Source organism: Cyprinodon tularosa, unplaced genomic scaffold (genome assembly GCF_016077235.1).
Source record: "Cyprinodon tularosa strain WSP-4 unplaced genomic scaffold, ASM1607723v1 ctg357, whole genome shotgun sequence".
Classification (NCBI taxonomy): domain Eukaryota; kingdom Metazoa; phylum Chordata; class Actinopteri; order Cyprinodontiformes; family Cyprinodontidae; genus Cyprinodon; species Cyprinodon tularosa.
The window spans coordinates 132,501-154,099 of record NW_024039071.1 but is presented as its reverse complement, the minus strand read 5'-3'; the positions used below and the strand labels follow the sequence as shown (position 1 = coordinate 154,099).

General features: G+C 38.6%; 1 protein-coding gene across 1 annotated transcript in view; it reads right to left on the bottom strand.

Annotated features, from left to right (window-relative positions):
• itgav (integrin, alpha V) overlaps positions 1-21,599 on the bottom strand; it is an 83,979-nt gene that overhangs the window by 19,572 nt on the left and 42,808 nt on the right. The window contains exons 10-23 of the mRNA XM_038295624.1: positions 20,124-20,180; positions 17,916-17,968; positions 16,326-16,401; positions 12,738-12,867; positions 12,383-12,480; positions 10,810-10,903; positions 10,657-10,702; positions 10,097-10,204; positions 9,769-9,824; positions 6,537-6,688; positions 2,726-2,863; positions 1,550-1,617; positions 1,311-1,455; positions 815-907 (exon numbers count right to left, since the gene is read on the bottom strand). Coding sequence (XP_038151552.1) covers positions 815-907; positions 1,311-1,455; positions 1,550-1,617; positions 2,726-2,863; positions 6,537-6,688; positions 9,769-9,824; positions 10,097-10,204; positions 10,657-10,702; positions 10,810-10,903; positions 12,383-12,480; positions 12,738-12,867; positions 16,326-16,401; positions 17,916-17,968; positions 20,124-20,180 — 1,314 coding nt within the window. The remainder of the gene's footprint in view (positions 1-814; positions 908-1,310; positions 1,456-1,549; positions 1,618-2,725; positions 2,864-6,536; positions 6,689-9,768; positions 9,825-10,096; positions 10,205-10,656; positions 10,703-10,809; positions 10,904-12,382; positions 12,481-12,737; positions 12,868-16,325; positions 16,402-17,915; positions 17,969-20,123; positions 20,181-21,599) is intronic.

Genomic DNA, 21,599 nt, shown 5'->3' with positions numbered 1-21,599 from the left:
TATATATACAATTTATTGACGATCAGAGTCTGAGTGATGTTTTATTTTGAAATATATAAAAAATTGCGGTATTCTCTCCCAATTACATCAGTCGGTGCATCTGTGCCTCTTGACACAGGTAAATTCAGGTCAAGACTCATCCTATCTATAACATCCTATCTTTGTGAAGCGGGATTTTCTGCGGTTACAGCGACCAAAACAAAGCTACGGAGCAGACTGCACATCAGGAGCACACTTCGTCTGTCATCGTCTACGATTACGCCTAGATGGGACCGGCTTGTTGTTTTATTTTTATGCTGTTTGTGTTTGATTTTATCATTTTACTTGATCGTATCATTGGACACATTTATTAAAAAAGGATAATTTTGAAATTTGTGTTTCTTTGTTTAATATAATCCCGACAATACGTAATAAGTTTGTGTTTGTAACATAACAAAAAATAAAACATTTCAGGATCATGGAATATCTCTCCTTAGCCTGACAGACTTAGCTGTGTTTACACAGAATGTGGGTCTGGAAAGGAGCTGGAATTCAAAGGCGGGACCAACAGAGTCATTAGAAGCAGTTCAGAACCAATCAGAAAACTATTGATGTTTTTTTTTTTTTTTTTTTTTTTTAAGAAAAGCTTTTAAAGCAGTCAGTTGTGGAAATTTGTGATAAGAGCAGCCCTTTGGGGACATGATAAAGGGCTTTACTAAAGCAAAGCTCAGTTGCAGCTTCAAATTAGCCACTTTTCATATTTTACTCTGTAAACTTGTGGTTTTAGATTCTACAAATGCAAAATGTTGGCCACCTTCAGTTCCCCTTTACTGACCTTAGTGCCTCCCTTCATGGGGTTTCCAAGGTCACACACCACCATCTTGGTCTCATTCTCCCTCTTGTAGGCGCAGGAGAGCCTGGAGAGGGCCTGCAGAAAGCACAGGAAGAACAGCAGAGCTTTATTTCACCAGAAGAGGAGAATTATCTGATCCATGCTTCTATGGTTCAATGGTCACTTTATTAATATTAATTAAAAACTGATTATTTAAAAAACATGTTTACTGATAAAATAATTAAGCCTAACATCAGACAGTAAACTGCTGAAATAAACCATGGGTCAGCCAGCTCTGCTCCTATCTACTGACTTCCTGTCAGCAGATCAGAAGAGACCAAAATGTTTGCTAGAAAAGATAAGTTCCGATCTGAAGGTTTAGTTTATCACTAAACCAGATCAGGAGCAACAGCTTCCTTCATGCTAAATTTAGGGCGTGTAATCCAAAGCGAATTGTCCTGTTTTTAATGTGAAGTGGATTTAGGGATAAAATGTTTACCTGACTGCGAACAACCCCGGTAAAGTCGGCCTGCTGAGGGGGGTAGACGTAGAGCTCGGCCTCGTAGGCCCCTTCGCCCTGATTCTCAGCGGTCACCTTTAGGGTCAGAGCGTTGTCATCGCCGATGTAGATCTGTTCACGGTCGCTGCAGCCAATCAGAGGACAAGAAGCTTAAAACTTCCAACCTTTTAATAACTGTTATCTGTCTGTTAATGGCTTTTATTGACTGTTCCACCAACCTCTCCACCGACAGCCTGAGGTCAGGTTTACAGATGTTGTCATCCCCACAATCCAGCAGAATGTGAGCCTTACAGAAAGTTACAAGAACAGGATGTGAGAAACACAAGACGACAGGGGGAGACAACAAAACAGGTCTGTTTAACCCTTTAAAGGGCACTCAGTGAAATACTTTGAAAATCAAAGTTTTAAGCCAATAGTGTTATTGGAATCCAGGACAAGACCTTATTACCTTTATTACCTTTGTAACATAAAAAAAATATGGATATTTTGATGGGAAAAATTAATGTCTGTGTAATAAGAAATACAAACTTCTTGAATATATTAAGAAAAATAACAAAAGAAATTCATGAAAACATTCTGAGAGTGAAAGAAACATTTTTTTGGTTCAACATAACCTTAGAGGCGTACCATAAATGATAAATAATGAGCAGTTTAGTTTGTGCCTTCAAGTCTTCTGCCCATAGGAAGACGTTACATGGATATAACCTAATGGAATATCTTCAGAACAGCTCCAAATGACACAAAACTCATATGGGTGTTTTCTTTTAATTTAACCTAACAGTCATGTTTTTGCATGGTGGGAGGAAGCCGGAGTACCTGGAGAGAACCCACACATGCACAGGGAGAACATGCAAACCCCAGGCCAGGAATCAAACCCAAACCTTCTTGCTGCAAGGCAGCAGTGCTACCCCTGCTCCACTGAGCATTTACATTTTTACCTTTTTTCTTAACTTGATAACTTTTTTTTAACTTAATTTACAGTAAGCAATGTATCATTCAAGGGCTCATCTAATTAGTCAAATGCCAAAATAAGATGTGCAGCCATATAGCAGTATCTTTGTTGAATGGTTGGATCTAGATCTTGTGTTTCTAGACCTCACTGAGGGATGGGGGAATTTATTTGTAAGGGGTATGCAAGTGATCAAAAATGCTAACTTGCCCTAGAAAGGTTTAAGAAAAGATGAAAATCAGCCGTTTACTGCTAATCTGCCTCGAGGCTGAATAACTTGGAGTCTTTTATCTACACATTGAAATTAATCAATTAGGAAGCGACCAATGAAACCAGCTTTACTAACAGCCAACGCTGAGCTTCACCGGAGCTCTATGCTCATATATGTGCTGTTCTTTCCAGGTTCTAGAAAGCCCACCCCCTGCCCCACCCTCGTTAAGTTTACCTGCCTGCTGACGCTTTGCTGCACCCGGTTATTGATAATGGGCAGCAGTCCGGTTTGATCTGCAGCCAGCTGGTAGTCCAGACTGTAGTCCATCACCACGGAGATGGGAGTGATCTTATCCCGAAACTCACGATCATCCTGGAAGACAAAGAGAAGGGAATTAGATCTGCAGTTTCAGACTTAAGAAACCTGGGAAGTCAAGTAAAGCAGAAATATTCAATGTTTTTGTTTATATTAGGGCTGCAACAACGAATCGATAAAAATCGACTTTTAAAAGCGTTGGCAACGAATTTAATCATCGATTAGTTGTGTCGCGCGATTAATGCGTCATCCGCCGCCGCCGTCATCACATCCACTTGACTGAAACGGGGGAAGAAAAAAAAATATGGCGGAGCGAGTCAGCGCCGCAGGTGCAGTGTTGCCAACTCAGAGACTTTTCAGACCCCTCCAGCGACTATTTTTTTAAAAAGCGACTAGCGATAAATCTGGCGACTTTTTACGGTGTCACTGGCGGCTTATGGAGACTCTTACGTGAAAGCATGCATCGTTCCTACTCTGCCGTGGGGCGCCTCCCCCATCCCAACCCCGTTCTCCCACAGGAGTCCCTCTCAGCGCTGCAGTCAGAGCCGCAGGATTTTAGTGAGGAGTTTATCCTCAGCGTCCAGACTGCAAATGAAGCGCGCATGCGCCGGGATTGACGCGCAAATTGATCACAATAATTAAAATAGCCTGCGCTTTGTAAAGTGAAGAAAGTCGAAACATGCAACTTTTGTAAAAACAAATTAACATGGCGCGGAAGCACCACTGTTATGACGCAGCACCTGAAAAGGAAACACGTTGGAGCCTTCGATGGCAGTGAAGAGAGCTGATCAGCAGGATGAGTGACCATGTTTGTTTGGTTTTAAAGTGAGGAAATGTAACGTTAGTTTCTCAGGTAGCTCATCTGATGCTTTCCTTACCGTGTTAGTAGGTTACAGACAGTGATAAGGTTGGCTACTTATTTTACTTTTAATTTCATTTGAATTAGCTTAAGCAGCATTTATATTTTCTTTATAAATAAATTAACTTGCAAATTATGAGGGCAAGGCTTTTAAAGTTTAAATCTTCTGGCAAAGGTAAAGCAAAGAAGATCCTGAAATTTATGTAGGTAAAGCAGAATAAAATCCAGCAATATCAGTAATATGTCAATTAATTATCTGCCACATTCCCATGTAAATATTTGTCTTTGGAGGATGTGTTTTTTAGCACCCCTAGTTCTCTCATTTTTATTCCAAATACAATTTATAATTTGAATCACAGGGCTATTTTTATCTCTATGGTTCAGTATTTTCTCAAGTAGAAACTTTAACTGCTATACTTTCCTGTCTTAAAAGGCAGAACTCTATTAGTCTAAAAAAAACTCATTTGTTGAAATGGGGGGGCCTATTGTTTGAACCCCTTAGGGGCTTTTAAAAACAAAAATGTCTTTTTATGCACTTTATGAAACAAAGTACCCTATATTTTGTGGATGTACAGCTTCATTTCTCATGTAAGTTTACGTAGTTTTAACACAAACATTTATTTTTCATATTGCACCAGTACAGTTAACGAGCAACCTGTATTTGTGTGCTTGTTTGTTCTGTCTAAAATGTTTATTTTGGAAAAAAGAGGTTAATATAAAAAATATTTACTAATATTTACTTTTAAGAGATAAACTGTGATGAACTGATCTGACAGGTTCTGATATTTAAAATGACAATCTAATGGAGTGACGGCTGCTACCAGCTACATCTATCAGCCAACAGAAACGCAGCTGCTGCCTGAGATGCACCATATTAATATCCAATAGAAAAGACTGATGTTCAACTTCAACATGCAGGATTTTTATGATCCAAAGAGAAACATTTCCAAAAAAACCGCCAGAACATCATAGCAGTAACCATGGAAACTGCTAATAAATAAGGAGAATCATCTGCAGCACTAAACTGAAACAACTTTTATAAGGGGAGAATTTTGTGAATAGTAGCAGGATAGACTCTCAAACAGTATTCCTTATAAATAAAAATTAAAAAAAAGTAACAAACTTTTTTGATTTCTGAACCAGTCATGTAGTAGCTAATATTAATAAAAACAGTAACAAGGTGCATCAATCCTGACAGCAAACAGGTGCATTTGTTACATTACATGGCAATAAACCAGAGAGCCTTTATACTGCTTGAAGCCAATGAACTGCAAAAAGTAATTTTATTGTCCCTTGATTTGAGAATTTATGTATATTTGCTGATGGAAAAAGATTATCTCAGTTTACAAAAAGAAAAATAACTGTATTATCCAATTTGTAAGTGCATAATATTAAATATATTTCAATTTAAGGAAGATTGTGCTTAATTAAATATATCCATGCTACAGAATTTGTATTTATTATTTGAAGATTATAGGGTTTATTTTGTTTTGGGTTGTCTTTGGGAAGATGTTGGATTTAAAATGCAGCTAATTATGTTTCTTTAATTGACTGTGTAATCCAGCAGGTATGTAATATACAGGTGATATATTATACGTAACCTTCAAATATCTGTAAACGATCATCCTAAATTAGTCACTTTCACCAGTGACAACCGCTTCCAAATCCTTCTTTTTTCAAATCTGTTTCGATGTCTAGCAGCACTCCCAGATCTGGTGCACAGATAAAGTTCCTTATTGATGTAGGCCAAAAGAGCAAATAGTGATGCACAAAGTGCGTCGAACTTGATGTTTTGCCAAGGATTAATGATTTCATGCCGTATGGTGCGTGACAAAATACTTTCATAAGATTGCACAAAAATTGAACAGTATATGAAGGGAATCCTCATCCTATCCTATCTGCAACTTTCATTGTAAAAAGCAAATAGATTATAAATATGTGCAAAAATAAAAAAGTGGAATCATGGGGCTTTAAAAGACATGTTATATGATTTAATAAATAGTTGATGAGAGTCGAGTGAACTAAAAGCTAACATCTGAGACTTTTCAATTGGTAAAAAAGAAAAAAAAATCTACTTTTTTGCAACTTTAAAAATAATATCCTACTTCTGGTAAAACTAGAGGAGTATGAATAGTAATTCAAGGCACTTTACGTAGCCAAACATTGATGTCATAATCCTGTAATAATATCTCACTCTCTCTCTCTGCCCTAATAAGGCATCAGTCCCTTGAAAAGCTGTGCAAATAAAAGGTTAAACAGCTACATTTCCTTGGGAACAAAGTGGAGGAGGAGAAGGGAGGCTGGGGTTAAAAGAAGAAAACTGATGGTAGAAAGTCACCTCCGAAAATTATTGAAACACTATTGACCTGATCTTTAGAAGGTTTACGTCTCCTAAAATGTGCAAATGTGTTTAAACGCACAAAAACTGTAAAAGGCACAGTTTTGCTTTTGTAATCAGCAGATATTGTTTGTAAGCCTTTGTCTGCATGTTTGCCTTCTTCAAAATCCTATTTTAATGACCAAAGTGAGCAAATTCAAAGATGAGGTAATAAAAATGTAAATATTTACCATCTGCCAAGCACTTTTTACTAATCTGAAGCTCACTTTTGCGTCTTTTTTTTTTAGCACTTCTTGACAAGGCATTATGGAGTTTCAACTAAGTTATTTTCATTACTTCATTTCTTATTTTTGTTGTGGCATTTGGAGATCGGCGACCTAAAGTGCACTATAAATATCATGGATGCAAGGAAAGAGAGATGAACACTAATGAGCTGTAGAAATAAACCTACATTGCCTTCTGCAGTGTTTAGAAAACTTCATGACCACAAATTGAGGAAAATAAATTCATTGGGGTTTAATACTCTTTCTCACCCTTAAAAAGACGTCCTGCTCCTCACAGGCGAGTTTGTTGCTGATCACCGTCGTATTTTTAGAGTACTGAAACTTCTGACTGAACAGGAAGAGCGTGCGTTTGGTTGCCTCCTTCTGCTTCAGGCGATCCAGAGTGAGGTCCACACTAAAACCTGGGGGAGGAAATAAAAGCCCACATGAGAGGGAATCACATGCCGTCAGTCTATTACTCACACATGAAATTAAACGGGATCAAATAAAGTGGATAGCAGAGTAAGGCCTTCTCCCCTATATGTTGCTGCAAGCTGTTTGGCTTAAGAAAGGAGTTTAAAAAAAAAATTGTTTTCTTGATTGGAATGAAAACAAAATTGACACTGTTGGGTTTAAAACCTGAGGTGGGCCACTTTTCACATTTAACTTTTATGTTAGCATTTTCACTGGTAAGATTCCGTTCACAGACTGAATTACCAAGTCAAAATCAATCCAGAACATAATTATTTTAGAGACTCTTGGAAGTTAGTTAAGAATGCGGTGGTCATCACATAAAAAAATGGTGCAGAGAAAGAATATCCACATATTTTCAAGCATCCACAAAAAGGCGCTGCAATAGTTACTGATGTAGCCTGATTCTGGGTAGTGGAGGAATGAAATGGTAGCAATGGCATCAGAATGACCTGTCCGATTTAAACAACAGCTGGTGTCATTGATAGACATTAATGTTAAATACATTCTGCTGGTTCTAAGCTTTAAATCAGGGAGTGGTTCTTAAAGTAAGCAGTCTGCCCCCCAGAGCTACCCCAGTGGGAAGATTTTATGGATTAATATCTAAAAAGACAAATCACTTTTTCCATAGTAACAATTGTTGGTACCAGTATGTTCAGCTGCATCTGTTTGCTGACACAAATACCCATTTCCTGAAAGACCAGTTTAAACCCAGGAACAATCAGAACAATCAGTGGCAGTGGGAACAGCTCACTGACACATGTCTAGCCAGGTCAAACGACTGGGCAAGCAACCCGCATTAAAATTGCCTCATATCTGACCGGCATGCTGTGGGAACAGCAGACCTAGCTTCAAACTCTAAATTACTTGATGACTTTAAGGGCAGTGTAAGCACGTCACAACATCGCGCCGGTCTCATGTGTTAAATAACAAGCCCAAACAACTCTTCTTGTATTTGCGAAACATGGCACAGCACTAGCAAGATAGAGAGATTTGTGAGCTCCTTATGATCCACTGAGAAGAGGAGATTCGTCGGCAGTTTTCAGGCACCGTTAGAGTATGCTCTGTCTCCCGTCCATGTTGCTCTCCTTTATTTACTTCACAGATTTCATCTGTGTTGTTGACATTAGTAAAAAACTCACCCAGCGCAATGCCGTTATCAGACATGCAGTGGTGGGGGACAGTGGCCACAGAGCTTGCCAGCAGGAGGTTAGACTCAGCTCTTCGGTCAAATGGGGGAAAAAAACAACTGAAAAGTAGATTCATTCATGTCCAGTGTATCCACTCAAAGAAGCTCTTGGGATTAATGCTACTTGCAGTCTCCCTCATGGCTGTGTGAACCACAAAGTGGCCATAAAAATTTGATGTTAATTATTAGTTTTGGCACAAATACTGAAAGTAGTTTTGTTTTAATGATAAAACATTTTCGCATGGATGTTGCCATTGGGCTGCAATGCATTCTGAATAAATTATGTATGCTAGGTCTTGTAGCACTAGCATTAGCCCTATCCAACGAAAAACCGCAACGAGTAACATTAAGTTTTCAGTTTGAGCCAAAACGCATTGAAATTGATAAACAGGTATGAATCACAAGAAGGTTTTTGTTTGAGCGGCTGCTGCCAGGATATGCTAACCTAGATGGAGAGCTGTGCTAGCAATAGCTGCAGAGCTATACTACTGAAGCTTTATACAAATAGCATATTAGAACAATGTGTTTCTCAGACTGCTTTACTGTCACTTTAAGCAGTCGTTCATTATTTTCCTATTTGATTTTGATTTCAGGTTAGCTCAAGATAATGATCAAAAGCCAAACACGTTTGTTTTTTTAACAGATAGCTCATCTATAAATGGCTCTAGAGACCTTTGAGGAAGTGATGCAGTCTGACATTATCTAAATTTACACCAGGCAATGTTAGCCTTCCAGTCTTTACTGTGGTAGCCACACAGTTGGCTTCTCTCTTTACATAAGTAACTGCACTTTAGTGGACCCATCGGTGAAAACTCCTGATGTTTGCAGACGACCCAACGGTTATTGGTTTGATTCAGGACAATGACAGGTTTGAAAAAAAATTATTATAGATAAATGTGTTGTTTGACCAGAACAGACAAAATATTGCCAAAGACGGTGTCTGTTCTTCCTTGCAAGGATTAAAGCTGCAGTCTGTAACATTGAGAAGAGAGCAGACTTCGACTGAAAATTTGAAGAAAAGCAGGTTTCACGCCACTCCCCCACCCTCTCTGCTTCACTCATGCCCCACTCACACCCCTCTCACAGCATCTGCGCGGCTACCGCATGCGACCAGAAGCATCCAAGCAGCGTACGCGACATGGAGTATGAACCGGTAAGAGCGATAACACTCACCTCCAAGCAGCTAAATATAAGATGCTGGTTATACCGAAGTTTGCTGTGTAAGCAGTTGTCGGCAGGGGCAGTAATGGCAGTTTCTCTTTCGCTGGTGGCTGTCGGTCCGCCATGACTTCCACGCGCGTCCTCCTGACTGTGGCAGCCGGGCGGCAGGTTAAGCGGTGAGAGGGGGGGGGGGGGGTGGGGGGGGGGGGGGGGGGGGGGGGGGGGATTCAGCGTATGTGAGCTGTGATTGACACTCCATCAGACGCTCCTCTGGCTGTGATTGGTTGTTTTGACTCGTCCCGAATTATTCTTTCCAGATTGAAATACCGGCAGTAGGCGGGACCAATTGAAGCAGTTTTTTTCACAGGTTACATATCACATGTACTGCTATCTGGGCATAGGGACAGTTTTAGCCAATATGACAAAAAAGTGATTTTTAAAAACTTACAGACTTCAGCTTTAATTATTGCTGTTCGGAGAAAGACCAGCAATCTCTCTTCTTTTGAGTCTATAAATGGCTCCAGAGACCTTTGAGGAAGTGATGCAGTGTGACATTGTCTAAATTTAAACCAGTAAAACCAACTCAGGTAATGTTAGCCTTCCACTCTTTACTGTGGTAGCCACACAGGTGGCTAGCAGACAGCTACGATCAGTAGCATGTCCTGCAGCTGTTTTACTCACTCAGAGAGGATGGAGCTCCAACGCCGCCAGCAGCCAGACAGTACTTCACTTTAAAACTAAAAATAAAGTAAAATCAGTCAGATTTATAAGAGTAGAAGCAGATTCTGAACAAATCTAAATGTTTGAATAGACACAAATCTGTTGGTTTCAGTTTAATATATGAAAGCAAATGAGGAACTTAAGGATCATGGATAGCTTTAGTAGTAATCAGTGCTACCAGCCAAAAGTTACCTTCAAAAGCTCATAAAAGAACAGAAATCTATTTTTATCAGAAATCATACTGTGTCGGGATAAAAAAGGACGTCTCATCTGAAAGGGGAACACTCACCATGACACAGCAGTGCTGGTACCAGGAATGGTGCAGGATTTTTCCTCTGAGTTGATGATGGAGGGGGTTATTTCTATAGTAGCGTTCACATTGATTACTGGACGAGCTCTGATGCACAGAAAAACAGAAAAGGGCAAATCACTTCCCACATATTTATGGCTGACTAAAGGTGACCAACTCTAGTAGGTTCATGAAGTTTTGTTACAATAAATACAGGTTTAAGGTTCAGTATTTACAGAGATTTTCTTGGATTAGGAAAGGTTAATGTATTGTTATACTAAGGAGTAAATATAAAGTATGCAGTGAATATTCCTGTGTGCAGTTAGGAGCAAACGTGCCCTCAGCTTCTATAAAGCCAGTAGGAGTGAGGTGAATGAAAAACAGTAGCTCTTTGATATCAGAGGTGGCCTCGCTCATTAAACTCCTCACTTTTAGTCAGAAGCATCACACAGCCACAGCAGGGGACTACATCCCCCACTACACACACAAACCCACCCATTCGTACACATGTGCACCACACACATACCAGGACACAGAAAATTAGATTTAGATGGGATTACCTGTATAAAATGGCTTTGTCTGCTCCAAATGCTCCAACTATTAAATCTGTTTGACAAGATCACAGTTGGGTTTTATTCCCAGCAGCATGTTAGCTCTTTTCTGAGGCTCTTTATAACATGTTTGTGTGAGTTTCTGTTATTTTCTATTTTTACCTGGATATCCATTTTGATCGATGTCGGTATTTCCTGTCATGGAATATCCAAAGCTAGCAGGCATGTAGCTGGACGCCCACTTACCCTTCAGGACCTGCGAAACAGACAAGATGTGATGGAAGTAGAACTTTGTTTTGAACCACAAATGTGCCAAACCCTGATTCAGCTTCAAGGGAACTTTAAACTCTTTTAATTAAAAGCGAAAACACAATATCTGAGGCTTAGATTGAAGTATTTTTATGTTAAAGGCTCTTATTGTGAATGTCTGAAGGAAATGGTTCCTCAGTTTAATGCTACTCAGAAATAAAGACACTAATTAAACAAACTCAGACAAAATCCCCCATATTTCTACTCCAACAACTCTGCTATGGGATAGAAGCACATGGCTTTATGCTCCACTTGAACTATTAAATCGATAAGTTAAACAGATAAACCATCCTTTTAATAAAAATATTTTTGTTTGGCTAAAGCTCAACGGATACTTGGAAAGGTGGCTAGGACGCGAAGGACTAGCTACTGTACATGTCCTTTTTCTGCGTTTAGTTAAAGAAGTCTTCTTTCTCTGCAGTTATCGAGATCAGAACAGCTGAATTTAACCCTTTCAAACATTGTTGATCTTACCATAGTCATTATCTACAGTTCTTATAACAATTATTACCTCTACCACTAAAGGACATATACCAGGGTCCTGTTTGAGGTCTCATGCTCATCGCTCAACACCATCAACCCACATATCATCTACCAGAAGTCCAGCCAGCTAACAGTACCGGCCTACACATGCCTGACTGAGGCTGGGAGGCATCTTCTCTTGCACAAGAACAATCAGAACAGGCGACACCCAGGGTTGTTTTCTTCGCCCACTTCTCTTCTCTCTTTACATAAGTAACTGCACTTTAGTGGACCCATCGGTGAAAACTCCTGATGGTTGCAGATGACCCAACGGTTATTGGTTTGATTCAGGACAATGAAAGGTTTGAAAAAAAATTATTATTGATGAATGTGTTGTTTGACAAGAACAGACAAAATATTTCCAAAGACGGTATCAGTTCTTCCTTGCAAGGATTAATTATTGCTGTTTGAAGAAAGACCAGCAATCTCTATTTTTTTTGAGTATGACTAGGACTTTTTCGATAACAATTTAGTGTTACGAACAGGATCTCCTTGTTTGATTTTTCTGAGAGCTGGGACATCGGTCAGACTTTAAGGACGGAGGACTTCTGACTTATGCAGTAAAAACGGCGGACACGTAACAGCATAAGTATAATTGTTTTTGGACACGTAATAGGTGAAGCTGTTCCTAATTTATGATGAGCTTTTAATTTCAGAGAGGTATATGCTCCAGTTTGGGCTAAGAAGAAACAAAAAACACAACATCTGGTTTCACAGTTCACAGGTCCAGTGTATTTACTGCTTTAATCTTTTCAAAGGTCAGCTGCGGATTCCAAACTGAATTGATCTTTTTCTCCGATAATAACTGACCTTCTCCAACGCCATCCACAAAATCACTGTCAGCTGCATTTCACTGTTGACATTCACTTTTGGCTAATGTCTAAAGCAAACTGTCTAAGTTTACCTGAGAAGCTGTAGCGTTGAGCCCCAACGCGTTGCCATTATGGATGTAGACCAAGCCGTTTCTGTCTGCGCCTCCATAGGGAGCAGAGATGGCCACATCTGAGAGTGGAGGAGACAGGAGTAACATAACCACTGGGATTAGTATTGGTCTTTTGTAACAAATTAGCATCATGGAATTTAATGTAACGTAGCAACAAGATTCAGTTTTGTTATGTGAATTAAATAGTCTGAATCCTTCAAGTCATAATGGCTTTGATGAGTTCCTATATGTTTAAAAACCTTTTTTGATGACCCAAACATGACTACAGAGTATAAACTAGGAAAAAAATTTCCCTAAAAATGGCAAAGGATCTAACCATTGTATCCATCCTTGTCCAGGTCCCCCACTGCTGTGATGGCAGAGCCGTATCTGGCATAAACCTCTGATCCCGTCAGCAGCTCAGGCTGAAGAAACGAGAAGCCGCCTCTACCGAGGTACACGGACACCTGAAGAGAAGACCCAACTGTTAGCTAAAGCAGCAAGAAATCATCTTTCCTTCGTGTGTTTTCAGTCTTCCTGGATCTAAGGTTAAATAGTTTATTCGTCACTTCATGGAAAAATTGGAGCCAATCCAGTCATCTTCAATAATCAAGCATTTCTAAGTATTTCTATAAAAAGGCAAAATATTCATCCTGAATTTTTTAAATGAAAGAAATCCTCTCAAATTATGTAACACAGATATTAAAAGGGAATCAGTTTAAAGAGTGGTTTAATTTAAGAAACAACTGTATATATATTTTGTTTACAAGGTCAAATTAACATTTGGAAACAGAAATATTGATATGATTATTATCTGCAGAGCAGCATGCCTGCAGGTGTGACTCTTTGATCCATCTCAGCTTAGTGCAGCTAGAAGCCAGCATACGTTTTCTGTCTGCTTAAAGGAAACAGATTTCTCTAATTGATACCTTTCTGATCACAAAAACTGAAAATCCGACCTGTATGTTTAGTATTTCACACACTGGTGCCAGATTATTATTGATTGGATAGATATGCAGGATGAAACATAACACCAAACTGCTGTTAGTTGTCATTCTCATAAAGGAACATACAGTGTTTCAGGGTTCTGATAGAGTTCTTAGAGAAAGGACCTTTATTAGAAGCCTGATACCGTACCATGTCAGCCACCAATAAGCAATTATTATTTCAAATGCTGCTAACCTTATTTTTTTTAACAAATTGGTTACTGTAAGTTTATTTTATCCATAGGAATAAGTGACTTTGTTTCTATCTTTTTCACCAGAATTAACACCAAAAGCCTAAATTGCTGTTGTTGTAAGGAGCAAGAGTGTTGAAATCATATTTTAACTTGTTGCCTTCAGTGTGCAGCAATTAGAAAGGTGTTACTTCTGCATTACTCTAAGCTATAGACTGCATGAGAAATTGGGATCACTGCTCCACATTTGCTGGAATCTCATTAAATAGGACTTTGAAGCAGAAATATGACAGATAAACTAAAAGGCTTGATGAAAGGCTTTATAAAACATTTTGACAAAAAGTTTAAGAATCAACTCACTCCTGCCAAAAAAGCAGGAAAAATGATTACATTGGTTAAAAATCAGCTATAAGTTAGCAAATAATCCTAATAGTATTGTAACCCTAAATAACAACTAATGAAATCTGCGTTGTTTCAGAGTAAAATGACAAAAATATGGTTGTTATATATAATAGTACTGATTGTTATATAAATAGTACTGTAATAGTTTGGCAGAGTAAGATTCCTTTTTTTTACTTTAAAAGAAAAGGTAGTTTAATGTTAGTACATCTGCAGTTGAACTTAAAAAAATGCATAAAAAAAACAACAACAATAGGTAAACAAAAGGTGTTGCTTCTTTACTTAACCACAGAACACCAGATTGTATCTCTATGAGTGGAAATATCTCCAAGGAGACAAGTTTGTTTTTTTGCTACTGATTAGTTGCAAAATGCAACCTATATTCAGCGTCATCATCACAGCATAGGTATTCAGGATGCTTTTTCCAAAAAATTTTTATTTTTTTTTTTATCTGGTGGGTACATTAAGGCTATCGTCACACTTCAGGCTAATCTGACCCAAATCCAATCCATTTCCTCAAATGCAACTCATAACAGACTTTTTCACACCCGTCTGAACACCCCAATTGCTATTTATCAGTCCAAATTTAATAACATTTTATTTAAAAAAAAACAATATTATTTTCATTGGTGGATCATCTTTACCTCCCAAAATTATGGGAAAATAAATGTACTTAAAAAATGTTTTACTTATTTATATATAATTTTTTCAGCGTGCCTGGGAGGTAGATACTAGCCTGGGTGCCATTCCGAACTTAGTCCCGCCCACAACGTTTGAGGTCGGGAAGTTCGGTCTGGCATTGCTCAGTAGTAGCGCGAGTATGCTAGCACAATATCTGGCGGGCCAATCAAATTGTCAGGGCGGGCTTTATACGATGATGGACAGATGATTAACAGTAACGTCAACCACATGACTAAAGGGCGCATGGGTGACAACAACAACGGCTGCCGCTGGAGAGTTGAGGTGTGTAGATTCTGCTATTAGGTCTGTTCTAGAAGATATCAACAGCAAATTAATTTTAAAAGAGGAACAGAGAAACGCGATCAAGGCTCATCTTCTTATTCTAGGCGTGCAACTGAACGCTTTGATTTTTGTTGACAACAACTATGCCTGGCTTAACATACGCCACGCACTCCATTGCTCTTATTGGTTGTAGGTCTATCCAATTGAGTGCAGAGGCATTTTTTTTCCTGGTTCGTTCGAAACACGCCCCATAATCACAGCTCTATGGAGCAATATCAGACTCATATTCTGACTAGAATTGAGTAGGACTACGTCAGGCTAGGCAGATACACCATCCTTCTATTGTTTTCCAACAGAGATAGGACCAAAAACATCATCTTGAGTGCAAGCTTTAAAAAGGATCAGTAAAACCCGGAGTCGAAAATTAGCATTGAGGTTGAATTATTTAGGCTTAAAATGAAGAGATGAGGAAGTTTCATGAATTGATCATTGTTTAAGTGAATGATGCAGCAGAGAAAAACTTTTTCTAATTAACATAGAAGATAAAGAAAATAATAAAGGATGAAATGGGGAAGCACTTAGGAGGTTTGTGGTCGGCTTTTAAAAAGGCTGTTTTATTTTAACCGACTGTTTCGTGGTCCTACCTCCAGCGCAGCCTCCAGGAAGCTGCTGCCTTCTCTCTCCAGCTCCCCTGCACTGTCTGCATGGGGCATGCATCTCTACTGTCCACATTCCATTGCCCGCAGTTAGCCTAGAGGGTAGCCTCTGTCAGCCATAGCCTCTCTACGCTTTGTCTACCTGGTGGGCTTCTCCAAAGCCCCGCTGTCCTCCTCCTGGTCATCTGTACCCTATCCCCCTTCTTCAATGATCCAGACTTATCTTATCCTGCTCTGTTCTGTTTTAATCCACAGCAGTTAGCCTCTGTCAGCTGTAGCCTCTTCCTACCCTGGCGCTGTTTCTCCGGCTTACTTATCCAATCTTTCGCTGGGCTCCTTTGATCCCCCGAATTAGGTTCTATAGCTTGCCTTTGTCAGCTGTAGCATCTCCCTGCCCACGCACTTTTTCTCCGATGGACTAGAGCTAATATTTGTAATATCTGGCCTTATTTGGTAGAAGGTTTTCTTGGTATTCATAAATCCTTACGCTGAGAGTACCATACTTCCTCTGTGATTGCTAAACAAATGTTTACCCCCTCCTAAGTGTGGCGATCGTCCTTAGGCTCACTTAGTAGAATCAAAACCAAACCAAACAGATTTTAGTATACAATAGGGAGTGAGCATGAAGTGTGAAAATTACCAAAGTGTGTTAACACTGATCCATCTTGGCCCTTTTCAGCTCTTTTGCTACATAAGTACAGTCATTGAATGGTGTGCATCATCTTCCTACCTGTCCCACTTCCCTCAGTTTCCCATCTGGGCCTCTGTCCATGAAGAGAGGAGCTCCAACCAGCAAATCAACAAAACTGAAACAGAGACAGAAAGAAGAAGTTTTCCTCATTTGTTTATCGTTGTTTTTCAAAATAAATCTCATTTGTATCTTTCACTTAATGAATGCGTTTCCTGGATGAAAGACAAACTTGTTTCTGGAAAATTTATATAAATCATGCGCAAGATTTATCAGCATTGGCACAATCTTTCTACATTATCTAGAGTCTTAATTTCTATCCTCTGCTCTTTTTTATGCAGATAATCCTGTAGGTGTTAGGTCTGGAGCCTGATGCAGAGAATGGAAAAAAGCTGATTTGGTTATTATGATTAATTTCTACTTTCTGACTAATTATCCTACTGACAGGCCAAAAGATGACCTTCATTTTGGTTCACTTTACTGTTGCAGGCAAAGAACATATTTTGTAAGCTAAAATAAATAAATAAAAAATGCCGTCAGGAAAAAAAACTTTAAAAATGACAAAAACAAAAAGTTTTTGAGAGTGATCTTTTAGTTTAAAAAAAAAAATATATATATATATACATATTTTATAGTTTTAAAAAATATATTTTTATATCTTTTATACTTCACTTTAAAAACATTTGTGTATAATTAAAAAAACATTAAATGTAAAAAAAGATGTTTTACAGATTCTTGTTTTCAAATTTTTTTTTATTTCTCTTTTTCAGATCGAGTTTTACAACCTGCATTTTTTTCAAATTGTGTTTTCAGATCAGATTCTCTTCTTTTCTCTAGTTGGTCTTTAATCAGGAGTGAGGAATGAACATGCATTTCTGTTGGTCTGCATGGATGTTAGCAGCAACATTTTTATTGTCACGAGGGAGCATTTCCATTTGGTTTAACGTGACAAGAAGGGGATCTGTGAAATATACACATTTACAATATCCATTCTGAAAAACACAAAAATTTGAAAAATAAAACTAGCAAATAAAAAATATGACCGCTTTTGAAATAACATAACATTTGAAAAATAAATCATGAAAACAATTGAAATGAAGGAATCAGTCAAACCAGTAAATTGACTGTCAAAAAGTTTAATTTCTTTTTTAACTTCCATTTACAACTCGTGTTCTTTGCTTGCAACAATAATGGAACAAAATACACTTCATAGTTTGCCTTAGCGAGCAAATGTTAACCTAATTAAACTGTTTTTGATGACATGAACTTTAACTTTTAGTGTGACAGATCCTCCACTCATCTCGCCTAAACAGGAAGTCCTTGGTAAAGAGGCCTATAATGCTCACTAGGGGTGCCAATGAATTTTCCTTCTGAAGCTGCAATGCATCAAATTTTGACAAGAAAATACTCCTCAAAATCAACAAAAGCAGAACCATAAAAACTTTAAATATGACCTCTGTCTTTAATGATGTCACCAAAGCCTGAACCTGGTTTCACTTAAACATCATCAAAGCCGGTTTGGCGGTGGTTTACACGCGTGGTTTATTAAGCCTTTTTAGTCAATGCAGACCTACTACCAGGAAATGTCAGCTGTTAAAAGACGGCTTTGAGGCAGACAGGAAGAGCACTTACCCATCACCATTAACATCGGAGGCAGCCACTGAATGTCCAAAGTAGGCGGCCATCTGAAGGAAAAAGGGAAGAGGAGGGGAAGTAAGATGAGGCGTTCAGAAAACTGGCCTGTCACTAGATCTGGCTGTGAAAACAGGAAAAGGCCGATTCCACAGGCAGTGCTTTTTATCAGAGAGCTATTAATGGGAACATGGAGAGCTTGGACAGTGACAAGCTGATAAAACAGAGGCTGCTGGGTTAAGAGGGGGACTTATTCAGGATGGGCAGGAACTCTGTCCTGAACTCCACTGCTGACAGCTTCTCTTCCACTCTGTTTAACCTACTGCCCTTTATCAGCATCAGGAGTTTATTCAGTGTTAACAAGATCCTGAAGGACCAAGAGATTTGTCCCACAGTCTAGGAAGATTCTGACAGGGTGAACTTTTTCCTGAAACAATGTAGTTTTCCTGAACAGTTTCAATATTTCTGATGTTGGTTTTAACAAAAAAGAAGCAGTTCTTTGAGGTCGCTGGTTGTTCTGTCACACTGTAGATCACAGTGTCACAAAGTGGCATCTGAAGGTTTCTGAAAAAGGACTGTTCTCATTAAATCTGTGTGTTCACACTTGTATTTGGGGCCTAATCAATGCCAAAGTATTAAAAAGGGTCCTTTCAAAAAAACAGCTGTTAATGCTGCTGGCTGTAATTAAAAAGACACTCACAGTTGAGGACTGGTTTAGCATAGTGCAGGACATTTACATGCTGGAGAAGCTAACTTTTTCTGTCCAAGGACGAAGGGAATCATTTTTCAGGATCTGGTCTAAGTGGACAAACTATGTAAAATCAGTAATCCCTGTGATCTAAACTTGTCTGATCACATGCAAATACAGTTGTGCTGTGTATTGTACCCTATTGGCAGGCTTATGTCCTGGATTGTGTTTTTCCCCAAATATAAGGAAAAATTGACCTCATGTTCCCACTCGCTCGCTTTTCAGTTATAGATGTTTGGTTATTATACAAAAACTCTGGATCGCTTATGTTGTTCTTTCCCATATTTCCACTGTGGTGGAGGCTTGAATGTACAAAGTAATTGTAACTTGCTTTTCCAAATAAAAATTTCAATAAAAAAAAAAAAAAAGGGTTCTGTCATTAAATGTGAAATATCTGAATGTTACAAACTTCCCCTGAACTCCCCTCTACCAGTAAGTGGGACATATGTATTGGATGCTCTTGTTACACACCTACTGCCAGCCAGTTACCAGGTCTACTTATTCTAATGCTAATGCTAACCTTGGGTCATTTCTAAGCTCCATTATGCAGCCACTAGCCTAAGCTAAGTCTGACAGGACTTTAACCTATTTTTTAAAGTTCGCTTATGAAAATATGAAATTATTGAAATTTGCATTTCAGTGGAATGAAAACATGGCTAGTGGGGGTATATTAGGTCCTCAGTCTGCTTTGATGGTCCAAACCAGCTGCAGATTTACAGTAGTTTCTTTTTGTTTGGCACAGTTTTCATTTCAAATGATCCTCTTTGAAAGTGAACTGTAACCTCTACAGGTTACAGTTCACTTTACAGTTCGGGGAATGGGGTATGATTCCAGAATCTAAGGGATGTATGTTTTCTGCAGTTGGGTTGGATCCAGTCTGGTTTGTTTTGACATTAGCAAACCACATCAAAGTTGGGTTGGAAGCAGATCCAGAGCTCCCCAAAGAGTGGGTCCAGGGCTGGTTGCTCAGTCCAGACCAGGACTCACATGAGTCTTTCCACGCCTGCAGAAAACGTGGGCATCAACAGGAGGAACGACCTCTGGGTCCTTCAACACAGACCAAATGTGGCGTTGTTTAAGGGCCCATCCAGGAAGCTTTTTTTCAATTCACGAAAAAGTTTTTGAAAGAATTGAAAAAGCTTGCTGGATGGGAGGCGAAGAGTCTACAAACTTGGAAAAAAAAGTCCAGTGGATTGTTTTTTGTTTACTTTTTTGCAATTACTGGAGATTCAACTTGTAATTTCACTCATTCTCTTGGATAGTTATGCTCAGATATGAAATAACTGTTTCTACTACACAGCATTTGAATGGTGGCTTTTGACTTTATAAGACGAGGCCATATTTAGTACTTCATCCAGAATATAAATAAAAAATAGTGTTGAATAAACCTATATTACATGGATGCATAACTCTGACCCGTGTATGCACCTATACATCGTTTACTGAACCCAGCAGCTTACCTGAGAGCCGGTGAAGTTAATCATGGACTCCATGTTGGCCCCGTTGAAGATGTTCACCTAAAGCGACAGTGTGGCAAAAACAACATCCTATTAGCTGCAAGATCTAAACAGCTTTGAATTTCACAGTATATCTGTTGAAAAAGGACAAAAGTACAGGATTTAAGACGTATAAGAAGGGAAGCTTTAAAAATCTCTTGAGGTTTGAGAGGGTGAGACAGTGAGCGGAAACAGAAACTGGAAGGTGGTGACTGTCAGGTTCCTTAAAATCAGAATCTGTCTGCAGCTGAGAGCACAGACAGGCTTAGCGCATTCAGCCATGCTTCAAGATCGGGTAAAAAAAAAAAAAAGATCGGGTAACGCGCATGCATTGGTACTTGTCCTATTTGCATCTTTTGTTTAGTTTGATTTCATACCCTTGACTTTTATAATAAATTAGTGCTGGACAATTAGCTGCATTTTAATATAAATGCAATGTAACAAATTTTTTTTTTTTTTTTATAATGGTAGAGGCACTCAGTTTTGGTCACATTACATTTAACAAGAGTAAGACACTAAACTCCAGTCCTTTAAGTGGCAGGATTAGATTTAAAGTGGTTTGCAGCCAAACAGAAGGAAAGAGAGAATAGCAGAAGTCAGACGTTTTTCCACACAAACGTTACGGTAAAGTCCGACAACAAAGGTCTCTGGACATGCATGCTTTCTAAGTCCTAAAAAAACCTTGGGGTGAACCATCTACATGCTGGTGGTTAGTGCAAAGGAAAACCAAAATATATTTGAAACACTGGTTGAAAAGGATCTCAATTTTACCTTTTTGGCCAAATTGATCAGCCCCATCATAAATGTTTCTATTTTTGTTTAAACTGTTTAATATTTTTTCTAATTGTGTCTTTTTTATCATGTTAATGAAGCAAGAAAAGGTCAAATCGGCCCATAGATATTGGCAGGATATATCAGCTATTGGTAGACTGATCCTGTATTGAATCAGTCTATTTTAAAGATTGGTATCAGATTAACTTGATTATGAAACATAAAATACAATAAAGGCAAACCTGGAGGAGAATGTGACATAATGCTGGTACCATTTTGACAGCAGAGCTGTGTGTTACCGACTGCTCTCTCTGGCATGAGACGCCTTATAATGATTTACTTAACCATTAGGAAAGAAAGCCTTTGTGTGCCAAAACAATAAGTTAATAGTTTCACAAGATAACCCAATAAATTACAGCTTTTATCTTATGATATTGAGTGGGACACACTTTAAATGTATTATGGGATCATGTTCTACACTAAGCCATTGTACATATTGAGATGTTCAACTAGAGAAAGTTACTGAGCAACAATCTGTGTTGCAAAGATCTGTTTTGATTTGTTTTTAAAACTAGGTTTTATTTATCGATGAATGTGTCCAGTATCTTGGAGATTTAAACTCGATCTTTGTAATTAAAGCAAAGCCCTTTTGCTGATGCAACCTAATCT